This window comes from Scyliorhinus torazame, chromosome 25 (genome assembly GCF_047496885.1).
Source record: "Scyliorhinus torazame isolate Kashiwa2021f chromosome 25, sScyTor2.1, whole genome shotgun sequence".
Classification (NCBI taxonomy): Eukaryota; Metazoa; Chordata; class Chondrichthyes; order Carcharhiniformes; family Scyliorhinidae; genus Scyliorhinus; species Scyliorhinus torazame.
In genome coordinates this window covers 34,617,047-34,636,989 of record NC_092731.1, presented here as the reverse complement: position 1 = coordinate 34,636,989, position 19,943 = coordinate 34,617,047, and the positions used below count along the sequence as shown (strand labels likewise).

At 47.1% G+C, this 19,943-nt stretch overlaps 1 protein-coding gene across 1 annotated transcript in view; it reads right to left on the bottom strand.

The window, feature by feature from the left end:
• Positions 1–19,943, bottom strand: part of LOC140402477 (mitogen-activated protein kinase-binding protein 1-like) — a 128,654-nt gene that overhangs the window by 56,264 nt on the left and 52,447 nt on the right. The window contains exons 16-20 of the mRNA XM_072490293.1: positions 17,189–17,300; positions 13,108–13,171; positions 12,326–12,448; positions 4,066–4,181; positions 1,429–1,493 (exon numbers count right to left, since the gene is read on the bottom strand). Coding sequence (XP_072346394.1) covers positions 1,429–1,493; positions 4,066–4,181; positions 12,326–12,448; positions 13,108–13,171; positions 17,189–17,300 — 480 coding nt within the window. The remainder of the gene's footprint in view (positions 1–1,428; positions 1,494–4,065; positions 4,182–12,325; positions 12,449–13,107; positions 13,172–17,188; positions 17,301–19,943) is intronic.

Here is a 19,943-nt window from a genome sequence, read left to right as displayed (position 1 = left end):
CAAGAAGGATGCGAGGAAAATCATTTTCACCCAGGTGGTGTTGGAAGTCTGGAACTCACTACCTGAAAGGGTGGCGGAGGCAGAGATCTTCATAACATTTACGAGATGTGCACTTGCGATGTCAAGAAATACAAGGCTATAGGTCACGTACTGGAAAATGGGATTCAAATACTTAGGTGGTTCTTTTTGACCGGCGCAGTTGTGGTGAACCGAAGGACTTTTTCTGCGCTGTAGATCTCTGACTCCAAGAAGGGTGAGTGTTTTGGGGAGGGGAGGGGGAAAGAAGGGAGAGAACGACAGCAACCATGTAACATGGTTGATTGGGTCATCCATTTCAGCCTCAACGCCTCAGCTTTAGGGACCCAATCAGCCAGGACTCCCATTCCATAACAATGCAGTTTGTGGGTGTAAAGTGCAAGAGGTGTAGAATGATATTCAACTGTTGGTCCCTCCCAAGACTAAAACATATGAGTCAAGGATACTGCCTTGGTTCATATATGAATTCTCTCATTTGACAACACAATCGCAGCTCTGCACAACTCCATACCTCTAGAGAAGCGATGGGGAAATAATTCAGGACAATAGTAACGTTTAGTTGAAAGAACCCATATCATTGAATTTTTATGCTACTAAAACATACAATGTCTCTTTGATATAATAAAAACAAAAACTGCAGGATAAATTCAGCAGATCAAGCATCTGTGGAGAGAAACTGAGTGAATGTTTCGAATCTCAATGACCCTTCTACAGAACTGACACCTCTCTTCGCAGCTCTTGAACATTTTAAGCATACACACTCACGACTCCCAACAAAACTTTTCATCTGGATGCAAGTCATATACTGGTTAGCTGAATCGGTGCAACAGGTATTCAAGAAGCCAGTGTACTGCTATAATCGGTAAACTTTGCATATCACATCTGAGTCCAGCAAATCATTCCTTTACTGTTTAATGCGAGAGGTGTGCAGTTCCCTACCAGTAAAGTAAAACACCAAACAAAAAGCCTCAAGAAGAAGCTGTGCACAATCCATTGTACAAGCTGTTACACAATTTGCTTCAGAAAGATATGATCTTCATTCACAATTTCTCCCTCGCTCCTTCACAGGATTTAGGAGGGGTAGGCCATCTGGCCCTTTAAACCTGCAATACCATTTGATGAGATTATAGCTGATCTGAAAATGGTCACAAATCCACTTTCATATCTGTACCCCAGTATCAATGTTCTGATCACGAATCAACATATAGCCATACTAACTCAAGCACTGCGTTAATCGGAGGCCTGGGAAAGGGTTGTTTTCCAAAAGGAAGTAGCACATTATTTGAACAGATTTTCTGTCGCACAGAATCCTTTACAACTGTATCGCAAAGAGTAACCTATTTTGTAAAAAGGAAAGGATGACATGCATTCCAGTTAAAATTAGGAGCTTACCAGTCTCTTTGCCCACAGTGGAAGTTTCCCATTCGTCATCAGGACCACAGCATCTTCAGTCTTATCTGCAAGATTGTGCAACAAAAACGGTGGAAAAATATTTTTAGCGCTCAAAAGCTGTAATAATATTTGAAACCAAGGAAAATACAGGGATGCGAGGAAAGCATGGAGCAGTAGGATTACGTTTGGATTGCTCTATTAAAGAACTGGCATCCCTACGACAGGAAGTGGGTGAAAAATTTCTTGTATTGTCAACTCTATGGTTGCATCATGTGATCTTAGTATTCTTCACAGAATAAGGGAGGAATTTAAAGACGGATTGCAAGTGTTTCTATGGATATTTAAATAAGAAAAGTAAGCATAGATCCTATAGAAAGGAGAGTCTGTGGAATTAATAATGGAAAATTAAGAGATAGGAGAACATGTATTTTGCATTGGTAGTTCATACATGGGGTGCGGGCATCCCTGGCTGGGCCAGCACTTACTGCCCTTGAACAAAGTAGCTTGCCCTGCCATCTCATTTCAAAGGGTATTGAAGAGTCAACCACATAATTGTGGGTATTGAGTCAAAGGCCAGACCAGATGGCAAATTTCCTTCCCTAAAACGGACATTAATGAACCAGATGGGTTTTCACAACAATTTTCATTGGATTCATGGTCATCATTAGACTTCTAAATCCATACTTTTATCATGTTCAATTTTCACCATCGGCCATGGTGGGGCTTGAACCCGACTCCAGGTCTCTGGATTATTAGTCCAGTGACAATATCACAATACCACTGCCTCTCCATCACTATTGAGAAAACAAGTAACATCCCAGAAATAGCTGCAAATCAGGAAATGGAAGGGAGGGAAGGGCTCAAGGAAATTAGAATGAACGGAGAAGTGGTACAGAGCAAATTGTTGGACTTGTGGACTGACAGGTCTCTGGGACTTATAGCTGGAGAAGGAATAATAGGAAACAAAGAAATGGCAGAGGAACTGAATAGTTACTTTGCATCAGTCTTCACGGTGGAAGACATCAGTGGGATGCCAGAGCTCCAGGAGAATCAGGGGGCACAGGTGTGTAGTGGCCATCACTAAGGAGGTTCTGGGGAAACAAACGTCTGACGGTGGATAAATCACCTGGACTGGATGGACTACACCCTTGGGTTCTAAAAGAGATAGTTGAGGAGATTGTGGAGGCATTGGTAGTGATCTTTCAGGAATCACTGGAGGCAGGGAGGGTCCCAGAGGACTGGAAAGTGGTTAATGTAACACCATTGTTTAAGAAGGGAGGTAGGCAGGAGAGGGGAAATTATAGGCCAGTTAGCCTGACTTTGGTCATTGTTAAGATTTTAGAGTCCATTATTAAAGATGAAATCGAGGAGTAATTGAAAGTGCATGATAAGTCAGCACGGCTTCGTCAAGGGGAGGTCACGTCTGACAAATCTGTTGAGTTCTTTGAGGAAGTAACAAGGAAGTTAGACAAAGAGAACCAGTGGACGTGATTTATTTAGATTTCCAGAAGGCCTTTACAAGGTGCCACATAGGAGACTATCAAATAAGTTAAATGGTGTTAAGGGCAAGATCCTGGCATGGATAGAGGATTGGCTTTCTGGCAGAAGGCAGAGAGTAGAAATAAAGGGGTCTTTTCAGGCTGTTAGCCGGTGACTAGTGGTGTGTTTTAGGGGTCGGTGCTGGGACCACAACTTTTCACAATATAATAAAGATCTGGAAGAAGGAACTGAAGGGACTGTTGCTAAAAGTTTGCAGATGATACAAAGATCTTTAGAGGGATAGGTAGTATTGAGGGAGCAGGAGGGCCGCAGAAGGACTTGGACAGGCTAGGAGGTGAGCAAAGAAGTGGCAAATGTAATAGAATGTGGAAAAATGTGAGGTTATGCACTTTGGAAGGAGGAATGGATGCATAGACTATTTTCTAAATGGGGAAATGCTTAGGAAATCAGAAGCACAAAGGGACTTGGGAGTCCTTGTTCAAGATTTTCTTAAAGTTAACGTGCAGGTTCAGTCAGCAATTAGGAAGGCAAATGCAATGTTAGCATTCATGTCGAGAGGGCTAGAATACAAGACCAGGGATGTACTTCTAAGGCCACATAAGGCTCTGGTCAGATCCCATTTGAAGTATTGTTAGCAGTTTTGGGCCCTGTATCTAAGGAAGGATGCGCTGGCCTTTGAAAGGGTCCAGAGGAGATTCACAAGAACGATCACTGGAATGAAGAGCTTGTCGTATGAGGAACAGTTTGTTAAATTTGCTGATGACACAAAGATAGGTAGGAACCCCGTCTGCCCTCAGGTGGGAATTGAAAATCACATGACTATTTCAAAGAGGAGCACAGGAGCTATTCCCAGTGCCTTGGCTGATGTTTATCCTTTAAATCAAAATCAGAAAAACAGATTATCTGGTCATTACCACATTGTTCGTTCAAGCTTGCAGTGCGAAATTAGCCACTACATTTCCCACATTACAACAGTGACAATACATTAAAAGTACTGAATTAGTTCTAATGTATTTAGGGATATTGTGTGATCAAGAAAGACGCAATACAAATATTAAAATATGAAGCCTTTGAGGTATTCACTTTGAAGGGGGTACATATCCATGTACTGCATAGTATATACACAACAGCTCCTACCTCTGTCCATCTGCTCTTTTAGAGGGGTTTGGAACGACTCATCCTCTGCATCCTCCTCGCTCATATCATCTTCCTGGTCCTCTGAAGTTAACTTTCGCACCATAAAGGTCTCTCTCCTAGAACAAAGATTAAATATTGAAAGTAAAGCCTTTCTTTCCAAAGGATACATAGAATCCCTAGTGCAGAAGGATGCCATTTGGCCAATCAAGTCTGCACCGACCTTCTGAAATATTACTGCACCCAAAGCCACTTCCCTGCTCTATCCCTATAATCCCTCAACCTAACCTGTAAACCCCTGGACACCAAGGGGTAATTTAGCATGGCCAATCCACCCAACCTACACATCTTTGGACTGTGGGAGGGAACCTGAGCACCCGGAGGAAACCCACGCAGACACAGGGAGAAAGTGCAAAATCCACACAGTCACCCGAGGCCAGAATTGAACGCGGGTCACTGGAGTGGTGAGGCAGCAGTGCTAACCACTATGCCACCACTTAGAAGACATCTAGCAGCTCAAGACTGGTCATATATGAAGCACTGTGGATCATCAGCAGCAATAAAATTGCATTCAACCACAATCTGTAACCACAATCATGGTCCTACCAATCCAATCCAATAGATAGACTTTTATCCCCCTCGAGCCACAAATTTGTTATGGGCCAGGGTTTAGAGAACCCCAAAGTGTATCATGGAGTTCACCTGACCCACAACTTTTAATAGATTGTGGTATGGGGAGCACACGGCCCACTCTACAGGTGTGGTACAGCAGAAATGGAAAAGTTTTTTTTTTTTTTTTTTTAAACAAAACTGTTTATTCTATGAACTCAAGTTTTTTTTTCAAGAAATATTTTTATTCAAATTTTTACATACTTTGAACAAACCCTTACAGAAAAAAGAAAAACAAAGAACACAAACAAACATCTTACAACTACATCACGAAGTTCCCCAATATACAAACCCCCCATTAAGCAATAATAAACACAGTAGAAAACACAAACCCTCACCGGGTTGCTGCTGCTGTTGACTACCTCCTAACGCTCCGCTAGAAACGGTTGCCACCGCCTGAAGAACCCTTGCACAGATCCTCTCAAGGCAAATTTTACCCTCTCCAATTTAATGAACCCTGCCATGTCGCTGATCCAGGCTTCCACGCTCGGGGGCCTCTCATCCTTCCACTGCAGCAGAATCCTCCGCCGGGCTACCAGGGCCGCAAAGGCCAGAATACCGGCCTCTTTCGCCTCCTGCACTCCCGGCTCGTCCGATACCCCAAATAGTGCTAACCCCCAGCTCGGCTTAACCCGGGTGTTCACCACCTTAGACACCATCCTTGCAATACCCCTCCAGAATCCAGCCAGCGCCGGGCACGCCCAGAACATGTGGGTGTGATTTGCTGGGCTCCCTGAGCACCTCCCACACCCGTCTTCCACCCCAAAGAACCTGCTCAGCCTCACCCCTGTCATATGCACACTGTGAAGAACCTTAAATTGTATCAGGCTAAGCCTGGCGCAAGAGGAGGAAGAACTAACTCTACCCAAGGTGTCCACCCACGCACCCTCGTCTATCTCCTCCCCAAGCTCCTCCTCCCATTTACCCTTTAGCTCCTCCACCGAGGTCTGCTCCTTCTCCTGCATCTCCTGGTAGATCGCCGAGACCCTGCCCTCTCCAACCCACACCCCCGAGAGCACCCTATCCTGGATCCTGAGTGCTGGAAGCAGCGGGAACTCCCTCACCTGCCGTCTTACAAACGCCCTTACCTGCATGTACCTTAAGGCATTTCCAGGGGGAAGCCCGAATTTTTCCTCCAGCGCCCCAAGGCTCGCAAACGTCCCACCTAAAAACAGGTGCCCCATCGTTCTAATTCCTGCCCTGTGCCACCTCAGGAACCCTCTATCCATTCTCCCCGGGACGAACCAATGGTTCTCCCGGATCGGGGACCACACCGAAGCCTCTACCTCACCCCTGTGGCGCCTCCACTGCCCCAAAATTTTCAAAGTCGCCGCCACCACCGGACTCATGGTGTACCTAGTCGTCAGGAGCTGCAGCAGTGCTTTCACCAGCGCTTCCAGACTCGTGCCCACACAGGACGCCATCTCCAGCCTCTTCCACGCCGCCCCCTCCCCCCTCCCATTACCCACTTGCATATCATCGCCACATTGGCAGCCCAGTAATACCCACACAGATTAGGTAACGCTAACCCTCCTCCATCCCTACTCCGCTCCAGAAACACCCTTCTCACCCTCGGGGTCTTTTTCGCCCACACAAATCCCATGATGCTCCTACTGACCCGCTTAAAAAAGGCCTTCGGGATCAGGATGGGGAGGCACTGGAATATAAAAAGGAACCTCGGGAGCATCTTCACCGACTGTACCCTACCCGCCAGGGAGAGTGGCAGCATATCCCACCTTTTAAATTCCTCCTCCATCTGCTCCACCAGCCTCGTCAAGTTGAGCATGTGTAGGGTCCCCCAACTCCTAGCCACCTGGATCCCCAGGTACCGAAAACTCCTTTCCGCCCTCTTCAGTGGAAGCTCGTCTATCCCCCTTCCCTGGTCCCCTGGGTGTACCACGAAGAGCTCACTCTTCCCCAAGTTCAGCTTATACCCGGAAAAGTCCCCATACTCCCCAAGGATCCGCATCACCTCCGACATCCCTTCCACTGGGTCCGCCACATACAGTTAACAGGTCATCGGCATACAACGAAACCCGGTGTTCTCCCCCCCACCCCGGACCAGCCCCCTCCAGTTCCTGGACTCCCTTAGAGCCATAGCCAAAGGCTCAATTGCCAATCCAAATAGCAAGGGGGATAAGGTGCACCCCTGCCTCGTCCCCCGGTACAGACAAAAGTATCCCGTCCTCCTCCGATTAGTGGCCACACTCGCCACCGGGGCTTCGTAAAGTAGCCTAACCCAACTAATGAACCCCTCCCCGAACCCAAACCTCCTCAACACTTCCCAGAGGTAACTCACTCCACCCTATCGAAGGCCTTCCCGCATCCATCGCCACCACTATCTCCGCTTCCCCCTCCACTGCAGGCATCATGATTACGTTAAGGAGCCTCCGCACATTGGCATTCAGCTGCATTCCCTTAACAAAACCCGTCTGGTCCTCATGAATCACCCCCGGGACACAGTCCTCAATTCTGGTAGCCAACACCTTCGCGTCCACGTTGAGGAGAGAGATTGGCCTATACGACCCACACTGTAATGGGTCCTTTTCCCGCTTCAAGATCAGCGCCAGCAAGCCCACATGCAGGCGCCACAGCAGGCGCTGGTCCCTCTCCTCCAGCTCCACCCAATGCGGGGCATGGTCTGAGATGGCTATGGCCGAATACTCCGTGTCCTCCACCCTCTGGATTAGTGCCCTGCTCATAACGAAGACATCTATCCGGGAGTAGGCTTTATGGACGTGGGAAAAATAAAATTCCCTGGCCTCCGGTCTGACAAACCTCCATGGGTCCACTCCTCCCATCTGGTCCATAAACCCCCTCAGCACCTTGGCCGCCGCCGGCCTCTTACCCGTCCTGGACCTGGAGCGGTCCAATGCTGGATCCAGTACCGTGTTGAAGTCCCGTCCACCCCCATTATCAAGCTCCCTGCCTCCAAGTCCGGAATCCGACTCAACATGCGCTGCATAAATCCGGCATCGTCCCAATTTGGGGCATATACATTCACTAATACCACCCGCACCCCCTGCAGCTTACCACTCACCATCACATACCTCCCTCCATTGTCTGCCACGATGTTCAGCGCCTCAAACGACACCCTCTGCCCCACCAAAATCGCCACCCCTCGATTCTTTGCGTCCAACCCAGAGTGGAAAACCTGCCCTACCCACCCCTTTCTCAGCCTAACCTGATCTGCCACCCTCAAATGCGTCTCCTGGAGCATAACCACATCGGCCTGCAGTCCCTTCAGGTGCGCGAACACACAGGCCCTCTTGACCGGCCCGTTCAGGCCTCACACATTCCAAAGTTATCAGCCGGATCAGGGGGCTTCCCGCCCCCCCCGATTAGCCATCCCGTTTTCTAGGCCAGCCACGTGCCTGCGCCTCCCGCACTCTCCATTCCCCCCAGTGGCAGACCCCCGCCCCCACTTTCTCTCCGAGCTCCAGCTCCCCTTTGGCCAATGCAGCAGCAACCCAGTTTCCCTCCGCCCCAGCCAGGTCCGCCCCTAGCTGCGTTGCTCCCCCCATAGCACACCCGTAAGTAGCTGACTCCTGCTGACCCCGGCCACTCCATCGACCCCCCCCCCCCCCAGTGTGGTAGTTTCTCCCCTCTCCTGTCCATCAGCGGGCGCTCCTCTCCAACACCGCCCCCCCCCCCCCCCCCGGCCCTGCCCCCTTCCTTCCCTAGCACAGGAAAAAGCCCGCGCTTTCCATCAAACCGGCCCAGTCCTCTCTGGCGCAGCTCCCTTTTGCGGCCTTATCCCAGCTCCCCCACCTCGGCCTCCCATCTCCCCTCCCCCCAACGGGGCCCCGTCCTTCCAACCACCAACGCCCACACTCTCACAGTAACCCCCCGCGACCTCCCCTCACAACCGACCCTTAGTCCGTGTCCAACTTTTGGGCCTGAATAAAGGTCCACGCATCTTCCGGCATCTCAAAGTAATGGTGTCGGTCCTTAAACATGACCCACAGTCACCCCGGCTGCAGCATTCCGAATTTCACCCCCTTCCGATGCAGAACCGCCTTAGCCCGATTGTACCCGGCCCTCTTCTTGGCCACCTCCGCGCTCCAGTCCTGGTATATACGGACCTCTGCATTCTCCCACCTGCTGCTCTGCTCCTTTTTTGCCCATCTTCGGACACACTCCCTGTCCACCAAGCGGTGGAACCGCACCAATACCGCACGCGGCGGCTCGTTAGACTTGGGCCTCCTCACCAGGACTCGGTGGGCCCCATCCAGCTCCAGGGGCCTCGGGAAGGCACCCGCGCCAATCAACGTGTTTAGCATCGTGACCACATATGCTCCAGCATCCGACCCCTCCACTCCCTCCGGGAGACCCAGAATCCGCAGATTCTTCCTCCTCGACCGATTCTCCATGTCCTCGAACTTCTCCTGCCATTTCTTATGCAGTGCCTCGACCTTCACCGCCAGGCCCAATATCTCGTCCTCATTCTCTGAGGCCTTCTGCCGCACCTCCCAGATCGCGGCCCCTTGGGCCTTCTGGGTCTCGGCCAGCTTGTCGATCGAAGCCTGCATCGGCTCCAGCAGCTCGGCTTTCAATTCCGTGAAGCAGCGCTTGAGAAACTCCAGCTGCTCTTGCGACCAGTGCGCCCAGGCTGCCTGGTCTCCACCCGCCGCCATCTTGGCTTTCCTCCCTCGCACTTTGCGCTGCACCAGAATTACTTTTTTCACCGCTCCACTCCTGGTCCAATCCATAGTGCCGGGGAAATCGTACAGTCACCTTCCCACACTGGGAACCATCGAACATGCCGCTGGGGCCCCTAAAAAGAGCCCAAAAGTCCGTTTCTGGCGGGAGCTGCCGAACGTGCGACTTAGCACAGCATAGCCGCAACTGGAAGTCACTCCTATGAACTCAAGTTAACCATTTATTTTTTTTTTAAAAACAGTGAACATCTTAGCAACCATTAATTCAGATGCAATCCCCAACACTAAGTAATGCTTAATAACTTCCCAAACAACATCCAGAAGACAGAAGAAACACCTTTCAACAGAAGCACATTAGGTTAAAGTAATTACTGTTCTTAGTTTTAAATCACCAGGATCGATTTAGTATTTAGATTAGAGAGAGATTCATACACCTTGACTGTGACTGCAGCTATCCAGATCTGAAAACGAAACTAAAACACCCTACAGCCTGCTCAAAAACGAAAGTAAAAAGCTGATTGGGTGGAGCTCCACCCACACTCTGACATCACTGCAGTAATATGAGCAGCCAAACATTTCTTAAAGCGACATTCTCATGACACTGCATATCTCCCACTCTACCATTATGTGAATAGTGGTGGACAAGGACGGAATTGAACCCGGGTCCCTGGCACTGTGATGCAGCAATGCTAAGCACTGTGCCACCATGCCACCTCCACGTGGGATTTACTAATTTTATAAATTTGTAACAACAGGGCAGTCCATAAAAGGCCCAAATGCCACACTTTGTATACAGCTATGCAAATGCACATGGTGGCATATGGAGAATACCAAAGCACCATGTGTGCAGTATGTAGTTCAGAGTCCTAACTCTGTCAGCTATTCCTCAGTGGGTAGCAACTTTGCCTAACACACACTGAAGACTGGAGAATAAAACCAAGATTGACACTTTGGTGTTCCACACAGATGAAGGTTTTGTCTTTCAGGCAAGATCTTACATTGAGACCTCATATGTCCTCTCAGGTGAAACAAGTGAATCTATAACATTTTTTTAAGGAGACAGTTCTCCCTGGTAGTGTCTTAATCCTCCAAGCATCATAAACATGATACCTGATTATCACAATGGTGTTTGTGGGAGATTGTTATGCACAAATTGGCTGCATTAAAACAGTGGCTATGCCTTAAGAATACTCGATTGATTGTAAAGTGCATTGGAATATCCAGAGGTCATGAAAGGCACTATATAAACAAGCCTTTTTTACTTTTGTCACCGAGATCGGATTGAACCCACACCAATAAATACATGGATACATACCTCAGATAACATCTCAATTCAATATGTTTATATTGTAGGCAAGGTTGCCCTTCCAGGGCCAATTCAAATCACTTGTGCAGATCATGAAATAGAACTCACACTAATCTGTAGTCTAGAAGGTCAGAAAGTCTTCGGATGGTAAGCACTGCTGCCTCACAGCACCAGGGACCCAGGTTTGATTCCGACTTCAGGTGATTGTGTGGAGTTTGTACATTCTCTTTGTGTCTGCGTGGGTTTCTTCCGGGTGATCCCTTTTTCTCCCACAGTCCAACGATGTTCAGGTTAGGTGGATTGGCCATGATAAAAATTGCCCCTTAGGGTGGAGTGCAGGAATAGAGTGGGGGTTGGACCTAGATAGGGTGGTCTATCAAAAGGTTGGTGCAGGCTCGATAGGCTGAATGGTCTCCTTCTGCATTGTAGAGGTTCTATGATTTGAAATAGCTGTAAGTTTTCCACCCAATTTAAGCTGCTGGGAGTTGTCCGGCAGTGCAAGATTCCTGGTAGACCAGATCACCCAAAGCGGGTGGCAAAATAGCAATGGGGTTGTGGCAAATCAGAATAGAACATTTAGGTCTCTTGGCCCCACGCTTGCATTCTTCCCCAACTTTAAACGGTCACAGACTAATCAGAGAGAAGTGCATCAAGATTTATCTGGGGTGGGTGTAAATGTGAAGCAGAAACACAGCAAAGAAGCTGGAAGTTGCTAAGTCACATGGACCACAAGCACTTAGATTAGAATGAAGATAAAATAGAACATAGAAAAGTTACCATATGGAAAGAGGCCATTCAGCCCACCGTGTCTGCACTGGCCAAAAGAAACTAGCTAAATTTAATCCCATTTTTCAGCAACTGGTCCTTAGCCATGCAGGTTACAGTTGCAGGAACCTTTTAAATGAGATGAACATTTCAGCCTCAACCGCCACGATGCAGTGAATTCCAGACACCTGCCCTCTGGATGAAAACATTTTTCCTTATGTCCCCTCTATCATTCTACCAATCACCTATGGGCAGCACGGTAGCATTGTGGATAGCACAGTTGCTTCACAGCTCCAGGGTCACAGGTTCGATTCCGGCTTGGGTCACTGTCTGTGCGGAGTCTGCACATCCTCCCCGTGTGTGCGTGGGTTTCCTCCGGGTGTTCCGGTTTCCTCCCACAGTCCAAAGATGTGCAGGTTAGGTGGATTGGCCATGATAAATTGCCCTTAGTGTCCAAAATTGCCTTAAGTGTTGGGTGGTTGCTGGGTTATGGGGATAGGGTGGAGGTGTTAACCTTGGGTAGGGTGCTCTTTCCAAGAGCCAGTGCAGACTCGATGGGCTGAATGGCCTCCTTCTGCACTGTAAATTCTATGATTTACCTCAAGTCTTTCCCTGCTGATAATTAATCCCCAAGCGAGGGGAAACAAGTTTTTCCTGTCTACCCCCAGAATTATACCCAAAATTCCAGGTGGGGCTTAATCAGCATTAGGTATCTGCAAGTGTTTGGGAACTTGTTGCACTGCGTGCTACAGGACTGGGTTATCAAATTTTGTATCTTGAAATAAGGACTTGTAAATAAAAAAAAGCTGTCCGATTTTTTTAATGCCAGTATCTGAAGTATGAGCAGTTCTAATAAATATACCTGATTGGTGCAGGTGCCTTGGTTGGTGGGGTCTTGTCCTTTTTAGCAATCTGTTTAATTTCAGAGAGGCGATGTCTCATGCAATTTGTTAACTGAGAGTCCAAGCGCCACATGAAAATGCAACTGTGGGTTGGAAAATTGAATTAGAAAAATCCTGGAATATTCAGTAAAAGTAGCCAATTATTGCTTTAACAATATTGCAGTCAAGATTAGAAAGTGTCACAATATTGAGTTGCGAGGCGGTAATGAAAGTTAATTTTCTTCATAACATTTGTATGGAACAGAAATTCAGTCTGACATGCAAGAACTATGATAAATACACTTAGTAGTTGAGAAGAAGAAGAATGAGAGGATCCAGAGGAATAGTGATAATGGCTATGACAAATGGAAGCTCATATGTTAATGGCACTACACAATCCTCAGTAATATTGTCATTTGAATAGCTACAGAATAAGACAGAATTTTGCTTCCCAATGTGATGAAGACTATATCAGCGTGACAGATTAATGATGGAGGTAAAATAAAAGGCAGGGGGGGGATGTGTTTTTCTCAGTCACATATTTCACAGTGGAAACATGCCACGACTTAAACCAGCACGTCAGCCTCCCAGTTGTCAGGTTATTGTTGAGTGGCTGTGGAAGAAGTTACACATTGCACGTGCGCTTGACTTGTTGGCCTACAAACAAAGATTAGGGCCTTTCAATAGCTATTTACAACCAAAACATGTCACCTGGATTGCCTCCCGAAAGTAAATGCCAGGTAGCCCAGGAGAAAGTACTCACCTGTCTCCTGAAACTGTGATTAGATACTTGCAGTCATTGCTAAATTTCATGCCTGTTACAATTTCTAGGATGGAATAAAATGAAAATTCGTTTTACAATCATTTATACATTTTTTTGCAATGCATCTGCATCATTACTGAATTCAAACTACATGCAACAGTTTGTGGTTTCTGGAGATCCAGAGACATCACATTAAAGTTCAGTGCAGAAATTCACAAATTGCTCCTTGAATTTTATTCATTTTTAACACAATTCTATCAGAGTTCAAAATGCGGCACCATCTTTACAATCTGCAAGACAACACCACTTAGTTATGGATCTGGGGCAGGATTTTCTACATAACCCGCCGTATGTCTCATGGTGAAGGCCTGCCATGAGCCAGCGGTGGGGTCTTCTGGTCCTGCTGTTGTCAATGGTGATTCCCGCTGAATGCAGCCCTCACCACCAGAATAACATCGGCAGGACTGGAATATCCCACTAGCGTGAATGGCTGGAAAATTCTGACTCTGGACTTCAATACTTGAACAATGCTGGATTTCTCAGGATAAAATATGTAAACGAGGGGGGGGGGGGGGAGAGAAGAGGAGGAGGAGGGAGGGAGGAGGAGGAGAAGGGAGGAGGAGGAGGAGGGAGGAGGATGGGGGGGGGGGGGGGATGAGGAGGGGGGAGGAGGAGGGGGGAGGAGGAGCAGGACAGTTGCCACACCAAGCCAGCCAGATAGGATGCTTTCTATGTGCATCGGTAAAAATTGGCAAGAGTCAATGTGGACATGCCGAATTTGCTTAGTTTCCTGAGGAAGCATAGGCGCTGTTGTGCTTTCTTGGTCACAGCGTCGGCGTTGATGGACAGGAGAGATTGTTGGTGATGTGTACACCTAGGAATTTGAATCTCGTCCTCAGACAAAATCTTATCTTGCAGCGCCGGGGCTGGTAGTTTCGGGAACTTGTCCAACTCCTTCCCTAACAAAAAAAAAAAGTGCCTGACTTGCAGATATGAAAACCTGTTCTGTCTCGGTAGTTGGAACCCCACCTCAAACTCTCCCAACTCTTCAAACATCCCCCCCCCCCACACCACAAACAGGTCCCTATCCTAACCCCACCACGTTCCCCGGTGCAGACCATAATACCCAGAATTAACGTTGTTCGTACACGCCGTAGGAGCCCTATACAACAACCTAACCCAATCTAAGAATTCCTGCCCAAACCCAAACTGTCCCAACACCTCAAAAAGGAAATAGGCCCACTCAACCTGGTCAAACGCTTTCTCCGCATCCAAAGACACTATCGCCTCCATTTCCTGGCCCCCTGGAGTCATCAGGATCACATTGAATAGCCTTCTAATGTTCGCTGACAGCTGCCACCCCTTCACGAACCCCATCACCGCCGGCACACAGACCTCTACACATTGCCAGCACATTTGGCAACAATTTTGCATCCACATTTAACATCGATATCGGGCGATACGATCCACATTCCTCAGGGTCCTAATCCATTTTAAAAATAAGTCTCCCCTTACTGACCAACTCATTATACATCTTGACTAGTAGGGGTCCCAATTCAGTGCCAAACTTTTTATAAAACTCTGAACCCGTCTGGACCCCGGGCCTTCCAGGACTCCATGGAACCCATGCACCCAATTACTTCCCCCAGTCCGATCAGGGCACCAACCCTTGCATCTTCCCCTTCCGGTAATTCCAGTCTATCCAACCACCCCGAGCTGTACAACCTTGGGTAAAAGGCCTCAAAAACCCTGCTAACCTCTCCCGACTCAGTGACTACCTCACCCCCGCCAAATCTTTCATCCGACTAATTTCCCTTGCCGCCATCTACCGCCTCAACTGATGCACAAGTATCCTCATACATCGGCCCTGATCCAACCCACTGCCTTCCCCATAGACATAGGCTCATACTCCATCTGGAGCTTCTTCCGCTCCTTCAGCTGCGCCTCCTCAGGGGCTGCCAAGTACCTCCGATCCACCTCCAAAATGGCCTCCACTAATCTTTGATGCTCCCCTTTCTCTATATGCGCCTGGATTGAAATAAATTCCCCTCTGATCACCGCCTTCAGTACTTCCCACACTACGGAGGCGGAAACCTCGTCCGTCCTATTTAGCTCCACATAGTTTTGTATAGCCACCCCTCATTTCGCAGATCCCCTTATCAGCCAACGGCTCCACATCTAGCCTCTACTGTGGCTGCTGGTGACCCCCTCTTTCCACACGCAGGTCTACCAGATGCGGCTCGTGATCGGACACCACGAACGCCGAATATTCCGTCCCAACGACCCCCATCAGCAACGTCTTGTCAGGCACAAAATAAAACACCCAGTGTACAGACGAAAACAACGAAAATTCCTTTGCCCTCGGCCTCCCAAACTGCCACAGATCCACCCATCCCATTCGCTACATAAACCCCAACAATCCCCTCGCCATTACCAACACCGTTAGGAACTTCGGGTACGACCGATCTACCTTGAGATCAAGAACCATATGTAAATCATCCCTCCCCCTCCCCCCTTGGGCAGCAGCCACCTAATGTGCTCATTCATGACCACCACCGGAAGTCCCAAATATCATATTTGTTAATATTTATATGGAGTTTGCCATTTTTAAACACTAAATCACAATACTTAGCAACGTGCAGATTCTTGTGAAAATGAATGTGTAAAAATATGCAGAAAAATTCAGCTATACAACTAGATTTTATTTTGAATCTATCCCACAACCTTGAAGAATCTCATTATTCAAAATGCTCACATTTACTGATTAGGTAACTATGAATTGTGTGTGGTGGGGGAGAGACGAGACTGAATTAGACAGGATGCAAAATATTGATTTCCCTATGGTGGGATGAGATACAGAGATGAAAATAAATGGTGTGTTGAGTCTCACACTAGCCTATGGCTGGTTCATACTTCTCATAACTTTGCATTCCATTAATACTCATTATCTTGAAGTTGAGACTTTACGTTAAAGTCAGCAGTGCACGAGAATCACGGTGCCCTCAGTTCACATTGGTTTAAGATGGCGCGATCCAGTCTGCATTGTACAATTATGTCATTCAACTCTACAGCATGGGAGCAGGAGAACGACATTTGCATGGAGGCTGAGCTGCAGCAAAGATGGGTCAGTAGTGGGGGTGGGGACACATGGAGTGCAACTGGGAGATAGGAGGAGTGAAGAAAGAATGGAAGAGGTATCCAAGAGATGGCAGAGGCTGGGGTCATGGGCATGGAGTAGTGAAGTGGGAGGGCCTAGGGTTCTGAGTGCGGTTGGGGCAGCCAGTCAAGGTAAGAAAATGAGGGGCATAAAGGGCTGTGCCTAAAGGGCGGCACCATTTCAAGGTGCTGGTTGGCAAAGAGTTCACCAACAACATTTCAATTATCCTCGCTGCGTGCGATCTCGGACAATCCCTTTTAAAATGCATGTCCGGAAAAATCAGCCATGTCTCAGAGTGGTGAGTACAACACTGGAGAACATTCAATAAATACGGAAGGAAAAAAAGCACGTTCTTCCACAATAAAATAAATGCCCTCAACTCTCCTGTAAGTATCAATGAGTGCCAACCATGAGATTTCCAGTACATTTAGCGCCGACTAAGGTAGTCTTGACAAATAATAAGGATACACACGTGAATAAAGTGAAGCCACTATGTGAAATATTTACAGGGGAAACTTAAATTTGAAAATAAAAACCGTGCCACCTTTGTGCTTTCAAGAAAGTCTTCTGGAGCTGGACAGGAAGGTTTTGACCACAATGTAGAGCCTCCCTGTTTGACCACAGATGCTTTTAACAGCCCATCCGTAGCTGCAGCTTTGTCAGCTGGTTCAAAAACATCTTCTGCAGCATCACACACCACCAGCACTTTTTGGAAATTGTAATAGCTTAAAAAACTGGAAGAGCGTAGAAACATCGTTTCCAGTTCCACTTTCAGGGATGGCATGCGACCAACAAAAAGACGTACTCACTCCCTGGGCAGGCCAATTTTAGTTACTGGGTTCAAGGAACGAATACCGAGAAAAAAATCCAACACAGAAGATAAATTTTTAAAATTAAATAATTCTTGTTTATAGGTTGCCAAACCTGAATGCCCAAACATGCTGGCTACACATTCTCCAGTGTAGAAGTCGAAGATGGAAATACTTTTGTCAGAACAACTAGTGGCTACAAACGTTCCAGAGGGATCCATCTGAACCTAGAAACCAAAGCAGAGAAACCAATACTAGATACCTCAACTAAAGTGTGAAATAGCTGCAAGGAAATTCTCCACGTTTAAAAAAACACGTTACTAAAAAAAATTCAAAAGCCATTCATGCAATAAAATGCAGGCAGTATATACAAGTATGGGCAGCATGGTGGTACAGTGGTTAGCACTGCTACCTCAACTTCAGGGTCCCAAGTTCGATTCCGACCTTGGGTGACTGTGGAGTTTGCACGCTCTCCCCGTGCCTGTGTGTGTTTCCTCCCACAGTCCAAAGATGTGCAGGTTAGATGGATTGGCCATACAAGTTGTTCCTTAGTTTCCAAAAAAGGTTGGGTGGGGATACTGGGTTACGGGGATAGAGTGCAGGCATGGGCTTAAGTAGGGTGCTTGTTCCAAGGGACAGTACAGACTCGATGGGTCGAATGGCCTCATTGGCCTCATTCTGCACTGTAAATTCTATGATTCTGAAGTCAACAGTCCCTTGAAGATCACATAAAATGTTGTTTTCCACATTAACATGCTCTTACCTTTCAACGACTGTTGAAACCAATTTTATGTAAATTTTGCTTGTATTCAAATACTTCCATTAGTCAAACAGCAGGGGGCACCCCAGCTCAATCTTTGGTTCGATTAGCCAAAAATGCCTCAAGCAATCATTTACTTTGACTCAATTAGGTGGGATGGTCAGATGATGCAGGGAAATAAACTCACACAAAGACATGGACCTAGAAAACTGAACTGCCTGTGGCCAGATGAGCTGATCAGAACAGATGTACAGAACATGTGAAGCTGTGAAAATGACAAATCAAGATATCTTAGTTGACGGAGCAACACAGTGGCACAGGGTTAGCACTGCTGCCTCACGGTTCTGAGGACCCGGGTTTAATCCAGTCCCGGGTCACTGTCCGTGTGGAGTTTGCACATTCTCCCCGTGTCTGTGGATCTCACCCCCACATTCTCCCTTTGTATGTGTGTGTCTCACCCCCACAACCCACATTCTCCCCGTGTCAGTGTGGGTCTCAGCCTCACAATCCAAAAAGATGTGCAGAATTGGAAAAAAGAATTGGGTGCTCGAAATTTTTATTAAAACAAAAGATAGCTTAGTTGTATGAACTGAGGGTGCAGTGTACTAGACAAATAAAAAACAACAGATCACAAACTGCACTGGAACAACATTATGGCATTGAAATGTGCCATTACTTGTAGCTGCCTTTCAAATTTGGTGGGGGAGATCCCCAAAGTGCTGCACACTCCTATAGAAACCCATCCTAATTTATTAAAGTCTGCAATACAATAAACTTGCATATTTAGATAATACCTTTCATACAAAGTGTGCCCCAAGACACTTCACAGGACTGTTGTCAGAGGTAGGTTTTCTTTTTCTTTAACATTTTTTTTTTTAAATTTAGAGTACCCAATTCATTTTTTCCAATTAAGGGGCAATTTAGCGTGGCCAATCCACCTACCCTGTACATCTTTGGGTTGCAGGAGCGAAACCCACGCAAACACGGGGAGAATGTGCAAACTCCACACGGACAGTGACCCAGAGACGGGATCGAACCTGGGACCTCGGCGCCGTGAGGAGCAATGCTAACCACTGTGCCACCGTGCTCACACCCTGGTCAGAGGTAGGTTTTAAGGAACAGCTTAAAATGAGAGGGAGTTCCAGAGCTTAGGACCTAGTCAGCTGAAGGCACAATTGCCAATGATGAATAGGATGCTCAAGGCGCTACAATTTGACGGTCACGGACCTGAAATATTACGCCTGTTTTTCTCTTTACAAACGTTTCCTAGTCTGTTGAGTATTTCCAACATTTTTTTTTTAAACTTTAGAATTAGAGGTGTTTAGGTATCTTGGAGGCTAGGGAGGCTGGGGAATATTGCAACAAGGATAAGAATTTAAAAAATAAATTCAAGGTGTAACTTATCCAGAAGCCAACATAGGTCAGGGAGGGGTCAGGGAGTACAGGGGCGAAAGATTAAGGGGACTTGGTATGAGATCAGACACAAAACGCAGAGTTTATCAGGGTAGAACATGGGCAGCGAACCATTGAAATAGCGGAGTCTAGATAAGTCGAAGGGTATGGATAAGGGTTTCAGCAGCAGATGAGCCAAGATGTGGAACGGTTGAGCATCGTTAGAGGTGGAAATTTGCTGCCGTGGATGTGTTCAAAAGTTGTGAACAAAAGGTTGTGAACAATTGTGATTAAGCCTCAAATCAAAGCTAAATACCGTGGATGCTGGAAATCTGAAATAAAAAACAGAAAATGTTGGATAAACTCAGCAGGTCTGGCAGCATCTGTGGAGAAAGAAACAGAGGTAATGTTTCAAGACCCGTCTTCAGTTCTGAAGAGTCATACGGACTTGAAACATTAACTCTGTTTCTCTCTCTTCCCGTACCAGCCTCCCCGAACAGGCGTCGGAATGTGGCGACTAGGGGCTTTTCACAGTAACTTCATTTGAGGCCTACTTGTGACAATAAGCGATTTTCATTTCATTTTCATTTCTCCACAGATGCTGCCAGACCTGCTGAGTTTATCCAACATTCTCTGATTAAGGCTCACATTGTTGCCAGTGGAGAGACAGAGTTCGTCATTAAAGAATGGAGTTTGTGGCCGGGACCAAGAACAATGG